The sequence below is a fragment of the Eulemur rufifrons genome, chromosome 4, assembly GCF_041146395.1.
Source record: "Eulemur rufifrons isolate Redbay chromosome 4, OSU_ERuf_1, whole genome shotgun sequence".
In the NCBI taxonomy this organism is placed as follows: domain Eukaryota; kingdom Metazoa; phylum Chordata; class Mammalia; order Primates; family Lemuridae; genus Eulemur; species Eulemur rufifrons.
This window is the reverse complement of record NC_090986.1, coordinates 73,988,808-74,003,634: the sequence shown is the minus strand read 5'-3', so window position 1 is coordinate 74,003,634 and position 14,827 is coordinate 73,988,808. Positions and strand designations below refer to the sequence as shown.

The 14,827-nt window shown below is 32.6% G+C and overlaps 1 protein-coding gene across 1 annotated transcript in view; it reads left to right on the top strand.

Annotated features, from left to right (window-relative positions):
* BRCA2 (BRCA2 DNA repair associated) overlaps positions 1-14,827 on the top strand; it is a 52,248-nt gene that overhangs the window by 1,619 nt on the left and 35,802 nt on the right. The window contains exons 2-10 of the mRNA XM_069467378.1: positions 958-1,206; positions 2,134-2,242; positions 2,858-2,904; positions 2,995-3,035; positions 3,251-3,362; positions 5,035-5,084; positions 6,716-6,827; positions 7,646-8,764; positions 9,684-14,657. Coding sequence (XP_069323479.1) covers positions 958-1,206; positions 2,134-2,242; positions 2,858-2,904; positions 2,995-3,035; positions 3,251-3,362; positions 5,035-5,084; positions 6,716-6,827; positions 7,646-8,764; positions 9,684-14,657 — 6,813 coding nt within the window. The remainder of the gene's footprint in view (positions 1-957; positions 1,207-2,133; positions 2,243-2,857; positions 2,905-2,994; positions 3,036-3,250; positions 3,363-5,034; positions 5,085-6,715; positions 6,828-7,645; positions 8,765-9,683; positions 14,658-14,827) is intronic.

Below are 14,827 nucleotides of genomic sequence, written 5' to 3'. Positions count from 1 at the left end.
CAGTACACCACAGTACAGTACACAGTACAAGTGTCATCATCATGAAAAAGGCAAATGATGCCATAGTGTTATATGAAAATAGTCTAGACCTTTTGAACTTCATGAAAGGGTCATGAGAACTGCTACTACACAGGATGGATAGATCATAATAGAAATTTTGTCATTTCCCTTTGAAAGGGAATCTCCTTTTTACCATTTTATTTGAGAGTCTACATGGTGTTTGTTTGTTTGTATTTTTTTTTTTTTTTTTTGAGACAGAGTCTCGCTCTGTTGCCTGGGCTAGAGTACCATGGAGTCAGCCTAGCTCACAGCAACCTCAAACTCCTGGGCTCACGTGGTCCTCCTGCCTCAGCCTCCCGAGTAGCTGGGACTACAGGCATGTGTCACCATTCCTAGCTAATTTTTTCTGTTTTTAGTTAATTTAGCTAATTTCTTTCTACTTTTTTTTTTTTTTTTTTTTTTTTAGTAGAGATGGCGTCTCACTCTCGTTGAGGCTGTTCTTGAACTCCCACCTCGGCCTCCTAGAGTGCTAGGTTAACAGGTGTGAGCCACCACACCCAGCCTACATGTTTCTTATACCCTTAAATTTGCCACATACACTCATGTAGTCTTCATAATTATTTGAATTTTATCTATGAAATGCATTCTTACTGTGAATGGTTTTTTACTCTGAATTGTGAATATTAGGATAGAAAATAAAAATTAAAAATAAATAAAAAGCTAATATAGCTAAGGACTATATTGTAACTTTTGCAAATTGTTATACCTTGCTACAGATTCTTAAGATCGTAAGATTAATGATCTTGCTTAGTTGATATGCCTTAACAAAAATAATCCAGTCAGAATCTCAAGTATCCTTTTCCTTACTGTGATCGTTAACTATGAATACTTTACTGGCTCATAAATTTTTCTGTGTCATTGGTTAAAACTAAGGTGAGATTTTTATTTTGCTTATAGATTTAGGACCAGTAAGCCTTAATTGGTTTGAAGAACTTTCTTCAGAAGCTCCCCCTTATAATTCTGAACCTGCAGAAGAATCTGAGTATAAAATCAGCAGTTATGAACCACACCTATTTAAAACACCACAAAGGAAACCCTCTTATCGTCAATTGGCTTCAACTCCAATAATATTCAAAGAGCAAGGTCCAACTCTGTCACTGTACCAATCTCCTGTAAAAGAATTAAATAAATGCAAATTAGACTTAGGTAAGTAATGTGATGTGATATACTGGGGAAAGATACAAACTAGAAATTCAGGCAAATGTGTGTTAAAATATCAGCTATTTCATTAACTAATTGTGTGATGTTGGATAAATCAGTATCTCTGGCTTCGCTTTCCTCACATGAAAAATGGAGATGATGAAAATAACACCTAATAGGTTTGGAATAATGAAGTAATGTAGGTAATTAATGTTCCTTTTCCTCTCTCATTTGATTAATACATTTTGCCAACAGATTGGCTAAATTATGTCTTATACCAAAAAACCTAGAACTTGTTTTCATGTTGAACTAAACTATATTTCTACAGGCTATCACAGAGGGCAGAGAATATTTTTATTAATTTGTTATAAATATCTCGATTTGGTAGCAGTTTCCCTGGCCCAGATGCCACATATTTCTAAGCAATTATGTAGTCAGATTATACATTCAGTCATTCACATATTTATTACCTACTTGACATAAGTAACATACTCTCGAAAGGTTTGTAGCAGAAGAGTGATATGTTCAGATTTGGTACCTTGGTAGGCTTTCAGTAAATGTCTTTTCCCTTACTCTTTTCCTCCACGATACCATAGTACTGTGTGTAACTTAATAATAGAACGTAACACATTCTACTTGTGTATAATTTTTTAAAATTTCCCCTACTGGATTATGAACTCTGAGGTTAAAGTTTTATCTTGAATTGAAGCACCCAAAGGATTTTATGCATATTGTATGCCTAATATGGTTGGTGGTTGGGAAGAAATTCCTTTTTGGGGGGAATCAGCAAACTTAAAAACGTTTTCAGATTGAACTCCTTATTCTTTCTCCTTCACAGTATAGATGAGACTTTTTGCTTTTAACTAGTTCCAGAGAATGAAAATTTGTAATCCAGGGTATATACATCCTCACTGAATTGTTGTATTGTTCCAGGAAATAATGTTGCCAATAGTAAGCATAAAAGTCGTCGTACAATGAAGGCTAAAATGGATCAAGCAGATGATGTTACCAGTCCACTTCTAAATTCTTGTCTTAGTGAAAGGTATGATGAAGCTGTTATATTAAAATATTTAAATGAAATATTTTCCTACATATATTTGTTTTATGGAGATGAACCTAATTTTTATGCTAATATTTTGGCTGAGAGCCTGAGATCTTCCATAGAAGATCTTAAATCTTTAGGTTGAGTCCTTTAATAGAATAATTTTTACATCAGAAACATAAAAGTTGTTTTTCTTATAATATTGAATTGGCTGGTTTGTTATATTCTGTGACTTTTTAAGTAACAAAAATAATGATGAAAAGCAGTAAGTTCTTGAAATATTAGTTTAAGATAAATTATTTGTGTACTTTGACTCTTTGGAGAGAATATGATGCTATTATAGATTTACTATACATAATTTTTAAGTTTAAAATACACAATTCCTAGAAACTGAAATTTGTGAGTACTTTATTGTTTTCTTTGGACATGTTAAACATCACTTAGTGGTTACTTAATTCTTCATGAGAGATTTACATTTAAAACGTAATATAAAAATATTAAAAGATAGTATAATTCTAACAATTGACATGATTCTTTTTTTAAAAAATTATGTTCTATCTCTTTTTGTCATTTCTGTTATTTTTTGAATAATTGGAGGGATTTGTTTTGTTTTAGTCCTGTTCTACAATGTGCACACATAACACCACAAAGAGAAAAGTCAGGTAAGATTAAAAATAAGGCTTTTTGTTCTTAGAATACTAGAAACATTAATAAAAATAAAATTTAATAATTTTCTTCTTTTTTACCCCCAGTGGTATGTGGAACTTTATTTCATACACCAAAGTTTGTGAAGGTAAAATATTCTGCCTGGTTTATTTTTATGATGTAGTAATTGAGAATTTGACAATGGTATCATACCTTTGTCCTGAGAATTACAGATCTGTACCTAGCATTCTGCCTCACATTGGCATTTAGTAAATGATAAATGAAAAAAAGAATGAATGAAAATATATTCTTAATCATCATTGCATTTCTCTGAAATAAATAAACTATTGTCTTTCTTTCCAGGGTCAGACACAAAAACATATTTCTGAAAGTCTGGGTGCTGAGGTGGATCCTGATATGTCTTGGTCAAGTTCTTTAGCCACACCACCCACCCTTAGTTCTACTGTGCTCATAGGTAATACTAGCAAAATGCATATTTTATAAGAAAATGTAGATTAGATTGATAAATTATCATCTCTAATGTTTCTGTTAAAAGACAAACATGAAAAGAAAATATTAGATAATACTGTCTTTAAGTGTGTTAGTAATTCAAAATAATTTTATTCTATTTAGTATACATTAGGATAAATTACAAATACATTAAGTGGTATTCTGTAGGTGTTAAGCATTATATTTTAGTGCTGTGTCATTAATCTAGAATAGTTTTACAAATGCTCATTTACCTATACATGTAAGCATTTAAGAGCCAGTATTTGGTGTAACTGAATTTTTTACAAATCATTTTGATACCTTGGACATCAAAGCAACATTAAATAAGCTTTTGTTCTCTATACTTAAATCTGTTCTATGGGTCTGTATTGCCAGTAGTATCAAATTGAGATCTTAAATTTCACAATTGTAGTTATACAACTATGAGATTAACTGGAATGTTTAATTTATCCATCCATTGGACTGTAAGCTCGTTGCTGGCTCACCATAGTTTTTCTTATAACAATAAACATATAAAGTTAAATATCTGTAAATAAATATGATTAAATACAGTGTGAACAAGTATTAATATTTGGAAGTTCATCTAAACAAATATGTCACAATTTATAGGTAAAACATGAAAAATTGGATAATAATGGAGAAAAAAGTAAATATTCACCAACAACATTGGTTTTTTTTTTTAGAAGATACTGGGTTAGATCATTGTTTCTCAAATTGCAGATCATGACCCATTAATAGTTGTGAGATTTATGAGTCATACACATTTTTTTAATGGAATAAAAAGAATAGAAAAATCTGAATGCATCATATGTAGTTAGGGTTGCCAGATTTAGAAAGTGAAAATACAATACATCTAGTTAAATTTGAATTTTAGATAAACATAAATAATTTTTAAGTATATTATTTCTTGGGACATACTGAGACTAAAAAGTTATTCATTGTTTATCTGAAATTCAAGTTTAATGAGATGTCCTGTATTTTATCCAGCAGTCCTACACGTAGTTAAGTTTGTTTTGTGAAATTTTTTTACTTTGTATGTAAGAATACAGAGTCATAAAGTATATATGTGTTAGTGTAGGTTGTATTCAAAGCTTGAGTTTAAATTATACCCAAGCCAGGATTTTATTTTGTTTATTCTAGCAAAGTAACATTCCATTTTGATTCCTCTTTAGCTGGGAGTAATTTTACTTTCTTCTTTTGTTGCTTAGATGAAATAATATGGTTAAAAACCATTTTGAGAAGTAAGAAGCGTTTAACATACAGTGTGCCTTTAGGCTGTATTATTGTCTAAATAAATGCTAAAGTCTCCAAGCTTTAGCTTTTAAGTCATGACCTCATAGCTTGATCTGATTTTCCAAAGTCATTGAGGACAGTACAGTCATAAAGTCAGAATCACCAAACCATAGTTTCTTACCACTTTGTGAGTAGTACTAAGGAAGTGAGTATAGCTTATTCACTATGTTAATTGACCTTTCTAATTACTGTACTTACATCAATTCATTTTGTTTCAAATGTGTCATTTAATCAAATTGTATTTGTGCTTTTTGATGTCTGATTAAAAAATACATAAGTTTTTGCATTAATTTTAATGTATAATATGTAATATAGTACAGGTAAATTGAATTTTTATTTTACAGTGAGAGGTGAGGATCCATCTGAAATTGTGTTTCCTAATGATACTACTCCTGTGAGTAAATATGATAAATTTACTTATACATTTGAAGTGTTTATAGTTTTGGAAATCCTTGATGAATGTTTTTTGTTTATTTTGTTTTTTTGAGAGAGTCTCACTCTGTCACCCGTGCTAGAGTGCCAATGGCATCAGCCTAGCTCACAGCAACCTCAAACTCCCGGGCTCAGGTGGTCCTCCTGCCTCAGCTGCCCAAATAGCTGGAACTACAGGCCCACACCACCATGCCTGGCTAATTTTTCTACTTTTAGTAGAGATGAGGTCTTGCTCTCCTTCAGACTGGTCTTGAACTCCTGACCTCAAGCGATCCTCACCCCTCAGCCTCCCAGAGAGCTAAGATTACAGACATGAGCCACCGTGCCCGGCCTCCTTGATGAATTATTTTGCATTTTTATTCCCTAATCTATAATTTCTCTAAGCTTTTGAGAAAATCTCTAAATGTGATCCTATATGTGATTTTCCTTGACTTCCTATGACACTCTGCTGTCTCTCTAAAGTTAGAGAGACATTTATATATTCATGGAGAATGCATTTTGAGACCCCCATGAATGCTGAAACGTAGGATAATGTCAAACTCTATATGTATGTTTTTTTTCTACACATACCTGTGTTGAAGTTTATAAATTAGGCACAATAAGAGTTTAACAATAATAACTAATAATAATAAAACAGAACAATTATAACAACGTACTGAGTTATGGGAATATGTGTGCACTCTCAAAGTATCTTATTGTACTGTACTCATTGGGCAGCAGCTTCCTCATCAGCAGACTCTGCCTCTTCAGTAATTTTTATATTTTTCAGTCCAAACCTATTTCTGCATCCATGTATCCATCACTTACTTGCAATAAATGGCTTAGTGTCACTCATTTCAGGAGATCCCTTGCTGAAGTCATTCATATAGGCTCGGTGCTTTCTGATACAACATGTTGCTGTCAGTTAAAACACTGTTCATGTCTTTCAAACCCACAAATTTAATGCCTTTTTTATCTTAACACTTATCACACAATGCGGCTGTACCTTTTGCAGTTGTAGATGAAACTGCAAAACTAGCATGAATTTCTTTTTTCCTCCTTCACAATTTCACAGATAGGAGATTTGTTCTTACCACAGATTTTAGCAACCTTAGCATATGATTTTTTTTTTCTTTCCTTATTAAGTCAAGAATTTTCATCCTTTCACCTACAAGAAATACTTTATGGCTTCTCTTTGGCATGTTCAAATTGCCATCATCACTACTCTTGCACTTTGGAGCCATTGTTAAGTAAAATAAGAGTGACTTGAACGTAATCACTGCAATACTGTGACAGTAGATCTGATAACAAAGACAGCTACTGAGTGACTAACAGGCAATTGTGTATACAGCATGGATCTGCTGGACAAAGGGATGATTCACGTCCCAGGTGGGATGGAGCAGGATGGTGCCAGATTTCATCACACTACTCAAAATGGCACATAATTTAAAACTTACGAATCATTTAATTTTGGAATTTCCCATTTAATATTTTTGGACCTAGATTGATGGCAGTAACTGAAAGCTTAGAAAGTGAAGCTGCAGATGAGGGGGGAACTACTATATGTGTGTTGAGAGTTTTTATACTAGTGATTTTAAACTATAACTTTTGCAGATTTTGAAAAGCTATTTTTCTAACCATGCTGAAAGTCTGCAGAAAAATGATAAACCTATACCTTCTGTGACAGACCATGGAAACAAAAATCAAAGAGAAGCTGGAAGAAATGGTAAGTGCTTCTGTTTAGTTGAATTACTGTCTTTAATTGACATCATTGAAGGAATGCTCCTCTTTTCCTAGAGAGAAAACACGTTGCTTCTACTTTCTTTGCTGAAGTAGTGTTTTGTCTCAAGGCATTGAAAGTAGAAACTAATTTGATTTAGATGATAATATTTAAACATTATACTAAGATAGTACTTACTATTCAATATATTGTTGTGAGGCACAAAAGCAAAATAAAACCTATTCCTTAAAATTTTCAGGTAAAAATAAGATTTATCAGTAACAAAATATGAAATCATTTTTTCCTAATTTGAAAATAAATATTGAGATATATCACAATTTACTCACTCAGGTCATTAGAATATTGAATTTTTCTTAGTATATATGTGTATGTCTGCATAAATGTGTAGGATTGGATATCTGTGTGTCATGTATGTATGTATATACATACATAAAATTAGACTTTACTCTCAATTGCAGGGACACAAAATTGACTTGGAATATCTGGTTTGATAGGTCTTAGAATATTAAATTGTCTGTATAGTACACTTAGGTGAGTTTTAATTGTGTAAAGCTAGTAAAGAAAGATTATTAGGGATTGGAGTATAAATAAAAGGCGAATCAGGCTTTACCAGAAGGACAGGGAAGGGTGACTAGCCAAAAAAAAAGTAGCTAGCATGCAGAATAACCCTTTAAATGCTGCATATGTATTATTTAATATATACCATACATACTGTTACTATTAGAAAGGTTGTGAGAATAATAGAAATTATATGGTTGTATTGTAAAATGTTATTAATGTGTTTCTGTTTTGAATTTTAACAGGATTGGGGAAAATGTTAGGGAATTCATTTGGTAAAGCAAATAGCGGCAAAGATCACTTTGGAAAGTCAATACCAAATGCCCTAGAAGATGAATTCCATGAAGTAGTTGCAGATATTTCTGAAGAAGATAGTTTTTCATTATGTTTTTCTAAATATAGAACAGGAAATCTAAAAAAAAAAAGAACTGGCAAGACTAGGAAGAAAGTTTTCCATGAAACAAAAACTGATGAATGTGAAGAACCTAAAAAACAAATGAAAGAAAAATACTCATTTGCATCTGAAATGGAACCACATGATAGTGATCCATTAGATTCAAATATAGCAAATCCGAAGCCCTTTGGGAATGGAAGTGACAAAATCTCCAAGGAAGTTATAGAGTCTTCAGCCTGTGAATGGTCTCAGCTAACTCTCTCAGATTTAAGCGGAACCCAGATGGAGAAAATACCGCTACCGCATATTTCTTTTTGTGACCAAAATAATTCAGAAAAAGACCTAGTAGATACAGAGAAAGAAAGTACCGATTTTACTACTTCAGAAAATTCTTTGCCACATATTTCTTCTAGTCTACCAAAACCAGAGAAGATGTTAAATGTGGAAACACTGGTAAATAAGGGAGATGAACAGCAGCATCTTGAGTCTCACGAAGACTCCATTCTTGTGGTAAAGCAGGCAATATCCGGAACTCCTCCAACAGCTTCTCCATTTCAGGGTATTAAAAAGTCTATATTCGGGATAAGAGAACCACCTGAAGAGACTTTCAGTGAAGTTTTCTCAGGTAACATGACTGATCCAAACTTTAAAGAAAAAACAGAAACCTCTGAAATTGAATTGGAAATATATGCTATTTGCTCACAGAAAGAGGATTCTTTATGTCCGAATTCAATTGATAATAAAAGCTGGCCAGCCACTATCACAGATACTTCTGTACCTTTGAAGAATGCAGGTTTAATATCCACTTTGAAAAAGAAAACCAAGAAGTTTATTTATGCTATAAATGATGAAACATCTTATCAAGGGAAAAAAATACAGAAAGACCAAAAATCAGAAATAACTAACTGTTCAGCTCCATTTGAAGCAAATGTTTTTCAAGTACCACGTACATTCACAAATGTTGATTCAGGTACCGCCCCCCCCCCCTTTTTTTTTGGCAAATAATGTATGTAGTTTTATGGATGGTGGTTGCTTTCCTTCTGTAGTTTTTTTCTGGTTTGTTAAAATCTCTATATCGTATTCAATTTCAGGCAGTTATCTATATACGTTATTGATTAAGCCTATGATTACCAATGTTTAAAATCATTTCATTCAAACCTGTTGGGTCGGTTTGCATAGTATATGTATAATCATCATTCTTGAGACAGCTTTTCATTCATAAACATTAAGAGCTTGGTTACTTAATTCCTGCTTTAATTTTAAAAGTGTTATTATATGCAAATTGGACAACTCTGTAAGTATGTGTTGCTGTTTACTATGTACTTTCTCTAAAGCATGTAGAAAAAGAAACTAATTGCTAGCTAAACTTAATGTAAGCCGGTTCTAAAATAGTGATTGTTTTTTGGTCACATAATTTTCTTAACTATTTTAGAGATTGCTTAGAGTTATTGCTCTATTTCTGGGTCCCCAGAGTGTACACAGTGAGACTCATTTTTTGTTTTAGCAACAACTCACTTATCAGGAGATAAACTGTATGTTTAATACATTAACTGCCATGTGAGTTGTATTTAACTCACTCTAGTTTTGAGCCTGGGGCCTTGTGAAGCATATTTATGGTAGCTGGCTGCCTCCTTGAACTAGATGCTAATTTTGATTAAGTTGATACATATTACCAAAAAAGTACTTAAGTCCTATTTATCTTTGCCTTAAAAATGTAGCAACTTCAAAATAGAGAGTATTAAAGATCCTCTCTGATTTCTTAAATCTGACATTCACTTCTTTTCATGTAATTCCTGATTTAAACACTACCTTTCTAACTTAGGGAAAACAAGTGAATGTGATTGACAGTACTTTAACTTTATTTTGTCACTTTGTACTTTTATGTTTAGGTTTGTTGCATTCTTCTGTCAAAAGAAACTATTTACAGAATGATTCTGAAGAACCATCTTTGTCCTTAACCAGCTCTTTTGGGACAATTTTGGGGAAATGTTCCAGTAATGAAAGCAGTTCTTCTAATAATACAATAATCTCCCAAGATCTGGGCTATAAAGAAGCAAAAATTAATAAGAAAAAATTGCAGTCATTTATAACCCCAGAAACTGATTGTCTGTCATGTGATCCAAAAAGTGAAAAAGTTTCAAACATAAAAGAAAAGGTCTTGGCTGCAGCATGTCAACCTGCAATACAACATTCAGAAGTAGAATGTAGTGGTATTCACTATCAATCTCAGAAAAGTCTTTTATATGACCATGATAATACCAGCACTCTTATTTTAACTTCTACCTCCAAGGATCCTCTGTCAAACTCAGTTGTGATTTCTAGAGAAAAGGAGTCATACAAAATGTCAGAGAAAGTAAAATGTAAGAATTATAAAGCTGATTTTAAATTAACCAAAAATATTCCCATGGAAAAGAATCAAGAAGTATGTTCTTTAAATGAAAATTCTAAAACTGCTGAACTGTTACCACCTGAAAAATATATAACAATAGCATCACCTTCAACAAAGGTACAATTCAGCCAAAATACAAATTTATCAATAATCCAAAAAGACCAAGAAGAAACTACTTTAATTTCAAAAATAACTTTGAATCCAAACTCTGAAGAACTTTTTCAAGACGAGAATAATTTTGTCTTTCAAGTAACTAATGAAAGGAATAATCCTTTTCTAGGAAGTACTGAAGAACTTCATGAAGCAGACCTCAGTCACGTAAAAGAACCCATTCTCGAGAACTCTACCATGGTAGTATATGCAGACATAGGTGACAAACAAGCAGCCCAAGTGTTGATTACAAAAGGTTTGGACTCATCAGATACAGTTTATGGTTTTACAGAGGAGAACAGAAACAGTGTAAAGCAGCATCTAAAAATAACTCTAGGTCAAGATGTAAAATCAGACATCTCCTTGGATATAAATAAGAAATCAAACAAAAATAATTACATGGATGAATGGGCAGGACCCTTATATCCAGTTTTGCATCACAATTTTGGAGGTAGCTTCAGAACAGCTTCAAATAAAGAAATAAAATTCTCTGGACATAACATTAAGAAAAGTAAAATGCTCTTCAAAGATATTGAAGAACAGTATCCTGCTAGTTTAAATTGTGTTGAAATTATAAATGCCTTGGCATTAGATAATCAGAAGAAACTGAGCAAAGCTCATGAGTTTGTTTCACAGTCAGTTACTACTGTATCTGCATGTGTACAGAGTAGTCTATTTGTTTCTAATTGTGAAAATAGTCACATACCTCCTCAGATGTTATTTTTAAAGCAAGATTTTAATTCAAACCATAATTTAACACCTAGCCAAAAGGCAGAAATTACAGAACTTTCTACTATATTGGAAGAATCAGGAAGTCAGTTTGAATTTACACAGTTTAGAAAACCAAATCACATAATACAGAATAATACATGTGAAGTGCCTGCAAACAAGATGACTCTCTTAAATACCACTTCTGAAGAATGGAAAGATGTTGATCTTAATGTCACAATTAATGTCCCATCTATTGGTCAGGTAGATAACAGCAAGAAATTTGAAGGTACAATTGGAGTTAAACAAAAGTTTACTTGCTTATTGGAAAACAACTGTAACAAAAGTGCTTCTGGTTATTTAACAGGTGAAAATGAAATGGAGTTTAGAGGCTTTTATTCTGCTCTTGGCAAAAAACTGAATGTTTCTAGTGAAGCTCTGCAAAAAGCTGTGAAACTGTTTAGTGATATTGAGAATATTAATGAGGAACCTTCTATAGAAGTAGATCCAAGAAGTTTCTCTTCAAGTAAATGTAATGATTCTGTTGTTTCAATGTTTAAAATAGAAAATCATAACGATGATAAAAATTTAAATGAGAAAAATAAATGCCAATTAATATTGCAAGATAATATTGAAATGACTGCTGGCACTTTTGTTGAAAATATTGAAAATTACAAGAGAAATACTGAAAATGAAGATAACAAATGTCATGCCACTAGTAGAAATACTTATCACATAGAATCTGATGGCAGTGATTCAAATAAAAATGATACAGTTTATACGCATAAAGGTGTAAATGACTTGCCAGGTACTGAACAGCACAATCTTAAATTACCTAGCCAGTTTGTGAAAGAGGGAAACACTCAAATTAAAGAAAATTTGTCAGATTTAACTTGTTTGGAAATTGTGAAAGCTGAAGAAACATGTCATGTTGATACTTCAAATAAACAGTTAACTGCTAGTAAAATTGAGCAAAATATAAAAGATTTTGGGATTTTTGATACATCCTTTCAGACTGCAGGGGGCAAAAATATCAGCATCTCCAAAGAGTCATTAAATAAAGTTGTAAATTTCTTTGATCAAAAAACAGAAGAATTGAATAACTTTTCCTTGAATTCTAAATTACTTTCTGGCATAAGTGAGAACAAAGTGGACATTTTAAGTCATGAGGTAACAGACATGTTTAAAAACAAAATATTAAAAGAAAGTATCCCAATTGGTACTGGAAATCAATTAGCAACCCTCCAGCAACAACCTGAATGTGAAATTGAAAAGATCAAAGAAGTTACGCTATTGAGTTTTCATACAGCTAGTGGGAAAAAAGTAAAAATTGCAAAGGAATCTTTGGAAAAAGTTAAAAATCTTTTTGATGAAAAAAAGCAAGATATTAGTGAAATCACCAGTTTTAGCCAAGGATCAAAGATCCAGAAGGACAGAGGGGACTGTAAAGAAGGGCTTGTATTAGCGTGTGAGACAGTTGAGATAACAACTGTCCCAAAGTGTGAAGAAATGCAGACTTCTATAGATGATAAAGAGAAAAACCATGTTTCTAATACAAGTGCAGTGTTACCTGGGCCCTTAAGTGATCATTTATATAGACAGTCTGAAAATCTCAAAACATCAAATAATATCTCTTTGAAAGTTAAAGTACATGAAAATGTAGAAAAAGAAACAGCAAAAAATCCTACAACTTGCTGCACAAATCAGTCCCCCTACTCAGCTGTTGAAAATTCACCTTTAGCATTTTACACAGGACATGGTAGAAAAATTTCTGTGAGTCAGGCTTCACTATTTGAAGCAAAAAAATGGCTTAGAGAAGGAGAAGTGGATGATCAACCAGAAAAACTAAATACTGCCAAGGTTATATGTGTAAAGGAATACCCGGGAAATCCTTCACATGAAAGTGGTTCAAACAGTATTACAATTGAAAATGACAAAAATCATCTCTTTGAAAAGCAAGATTCAACTTATTTAAGTAACAGTAACCTGTCTAACAACTATTCCTACCATTCTGATTCTTGTTATTCTCATGAGGTATATAATGATTCAGGATATCTCTCAAAAAATAAAATTGATTCTAGTATTGAGCCAGTGGTGGAGAATATCGGAGATAAAAAAAACACTAGTTTTTCTGAAGTAATATCCATTGTAAAAGAAGCAAATGCATACCCACAAACCATACATGAAGATGCTTGTGTTCAGACACTTGTGACTAATTCTTCACTATGCAAAGATGAAAATACAACCACTAAATTGTCTGTATCTAATTCAAATAATTTTGAAGTAGGGCCACCTGCATTCAGCACAGCCAGTGGTAAAACAGTATGTGTTTCACATGAAACAATTAAAAAAGTAAAAGAGATATTTACAGACAACTGCAGTAAGGTAATTCAGCCAAACACTAAATCTGGCACTTGCCAAACAAAAATCGTGGCAGATTATTATAAGGCATTAAATGATTCAGAGGATATTGTTTTTTCTAACTTTGATGAAGTTGTTGATGAAGAATGTTGTATGCATTCACATAAGGTTTTTGCTGATGTTCAAAGTGAGCAAATTTTAAATGATCCAAGTATGTCTGGATTGGAGAAAGTTTCTAAAAAAGCACCTTGTAATTCTAATCTGAAAACTTCAAGTGTATGTAAATTTAATACAGGGAAGCTTCCCAAGTCAGTGTCTTCTACAAATGCTTGTGGGATTTTTAGCACAGCAAGTGGAAAATCCATACAAGTATCAGATGCTTCATTACAAAAGGCAAGACGGGTGTTTTCTGAGATAGAAGATAGTGGCAAGCAACTCTTTTCCAAAATATCCTTTAAAAGCAATGAAGGATATTCAGACCAGTTCACAAGAGAAGAAAAAATGATGCATATCCCCCAAAATTTAATACCACCCCAAAAAGCCTTTTCATATAATGTGGTAAATTCATCTGCTTTCTCTGGATTTAGTACAGCAAGTGGAAAACAGGTTTCAATTTCAGAAAGTGCTTTACACAAAGTTAAAGGAATGTTAGAGGAATTTGATTTAATCAGAGCTGACCATACTCTTCAGCATTCACCTACATCCAGACAAGATGTATCAAAAATACCTTCTCTTCATTGTATTGATAAGAGAACTCCAGAACATTCTGTGAACTCAAAAATGGAAAAAGCCTACAGTAAAGAATTTAAATTATCAAATAACTATAATATTGAAAGTAGTTCTTCAGAAAATAATGACTTTATTAAAGTTCCTCCACATCTGTCTCAGCTTAAGCAAGATGAACAACAGTTGGCATTAGGAACCAAAGTTTCACTTATGGAGAACATTCATGTTTTGGGAAAAGAACAAGCTTTACCTAAAAACATAAAAATGAAAATTGGTAAACCTGAAACTTTTTCTGATGTTCCTGTGAAAACACATTTAGAGGTTTGTTCTACTTACCCCAAAGATTCAGAAAATTACTTTGAAACAGAAGCAGTGGAGATTGCCAAAGCTTTCATGGAAGATGGTGAACTGACAGATTCTGAACCACCAAGTCATTCTGAACACTCTCTTTTTACATGCCAAAATGAGGAAACAGTTTGTTTAAATTCACGAATTGGAAAAAGAAGAGGAGATGACCTTGTTTCAGTTGGTAAGTGTTTATTTTTACCTTTTGGTTTGCCAATCACTATTTTAAAAATGTTTAGTCCTTAGCAGTCCTAGTATTCTAGCAATTAGAGTACTATAAGCTGAGCATATTTGTTCAACTTTTATATGTAGTTGGGGAGGTGTGTGATTTGACTTGATATCTCTGAATCTATA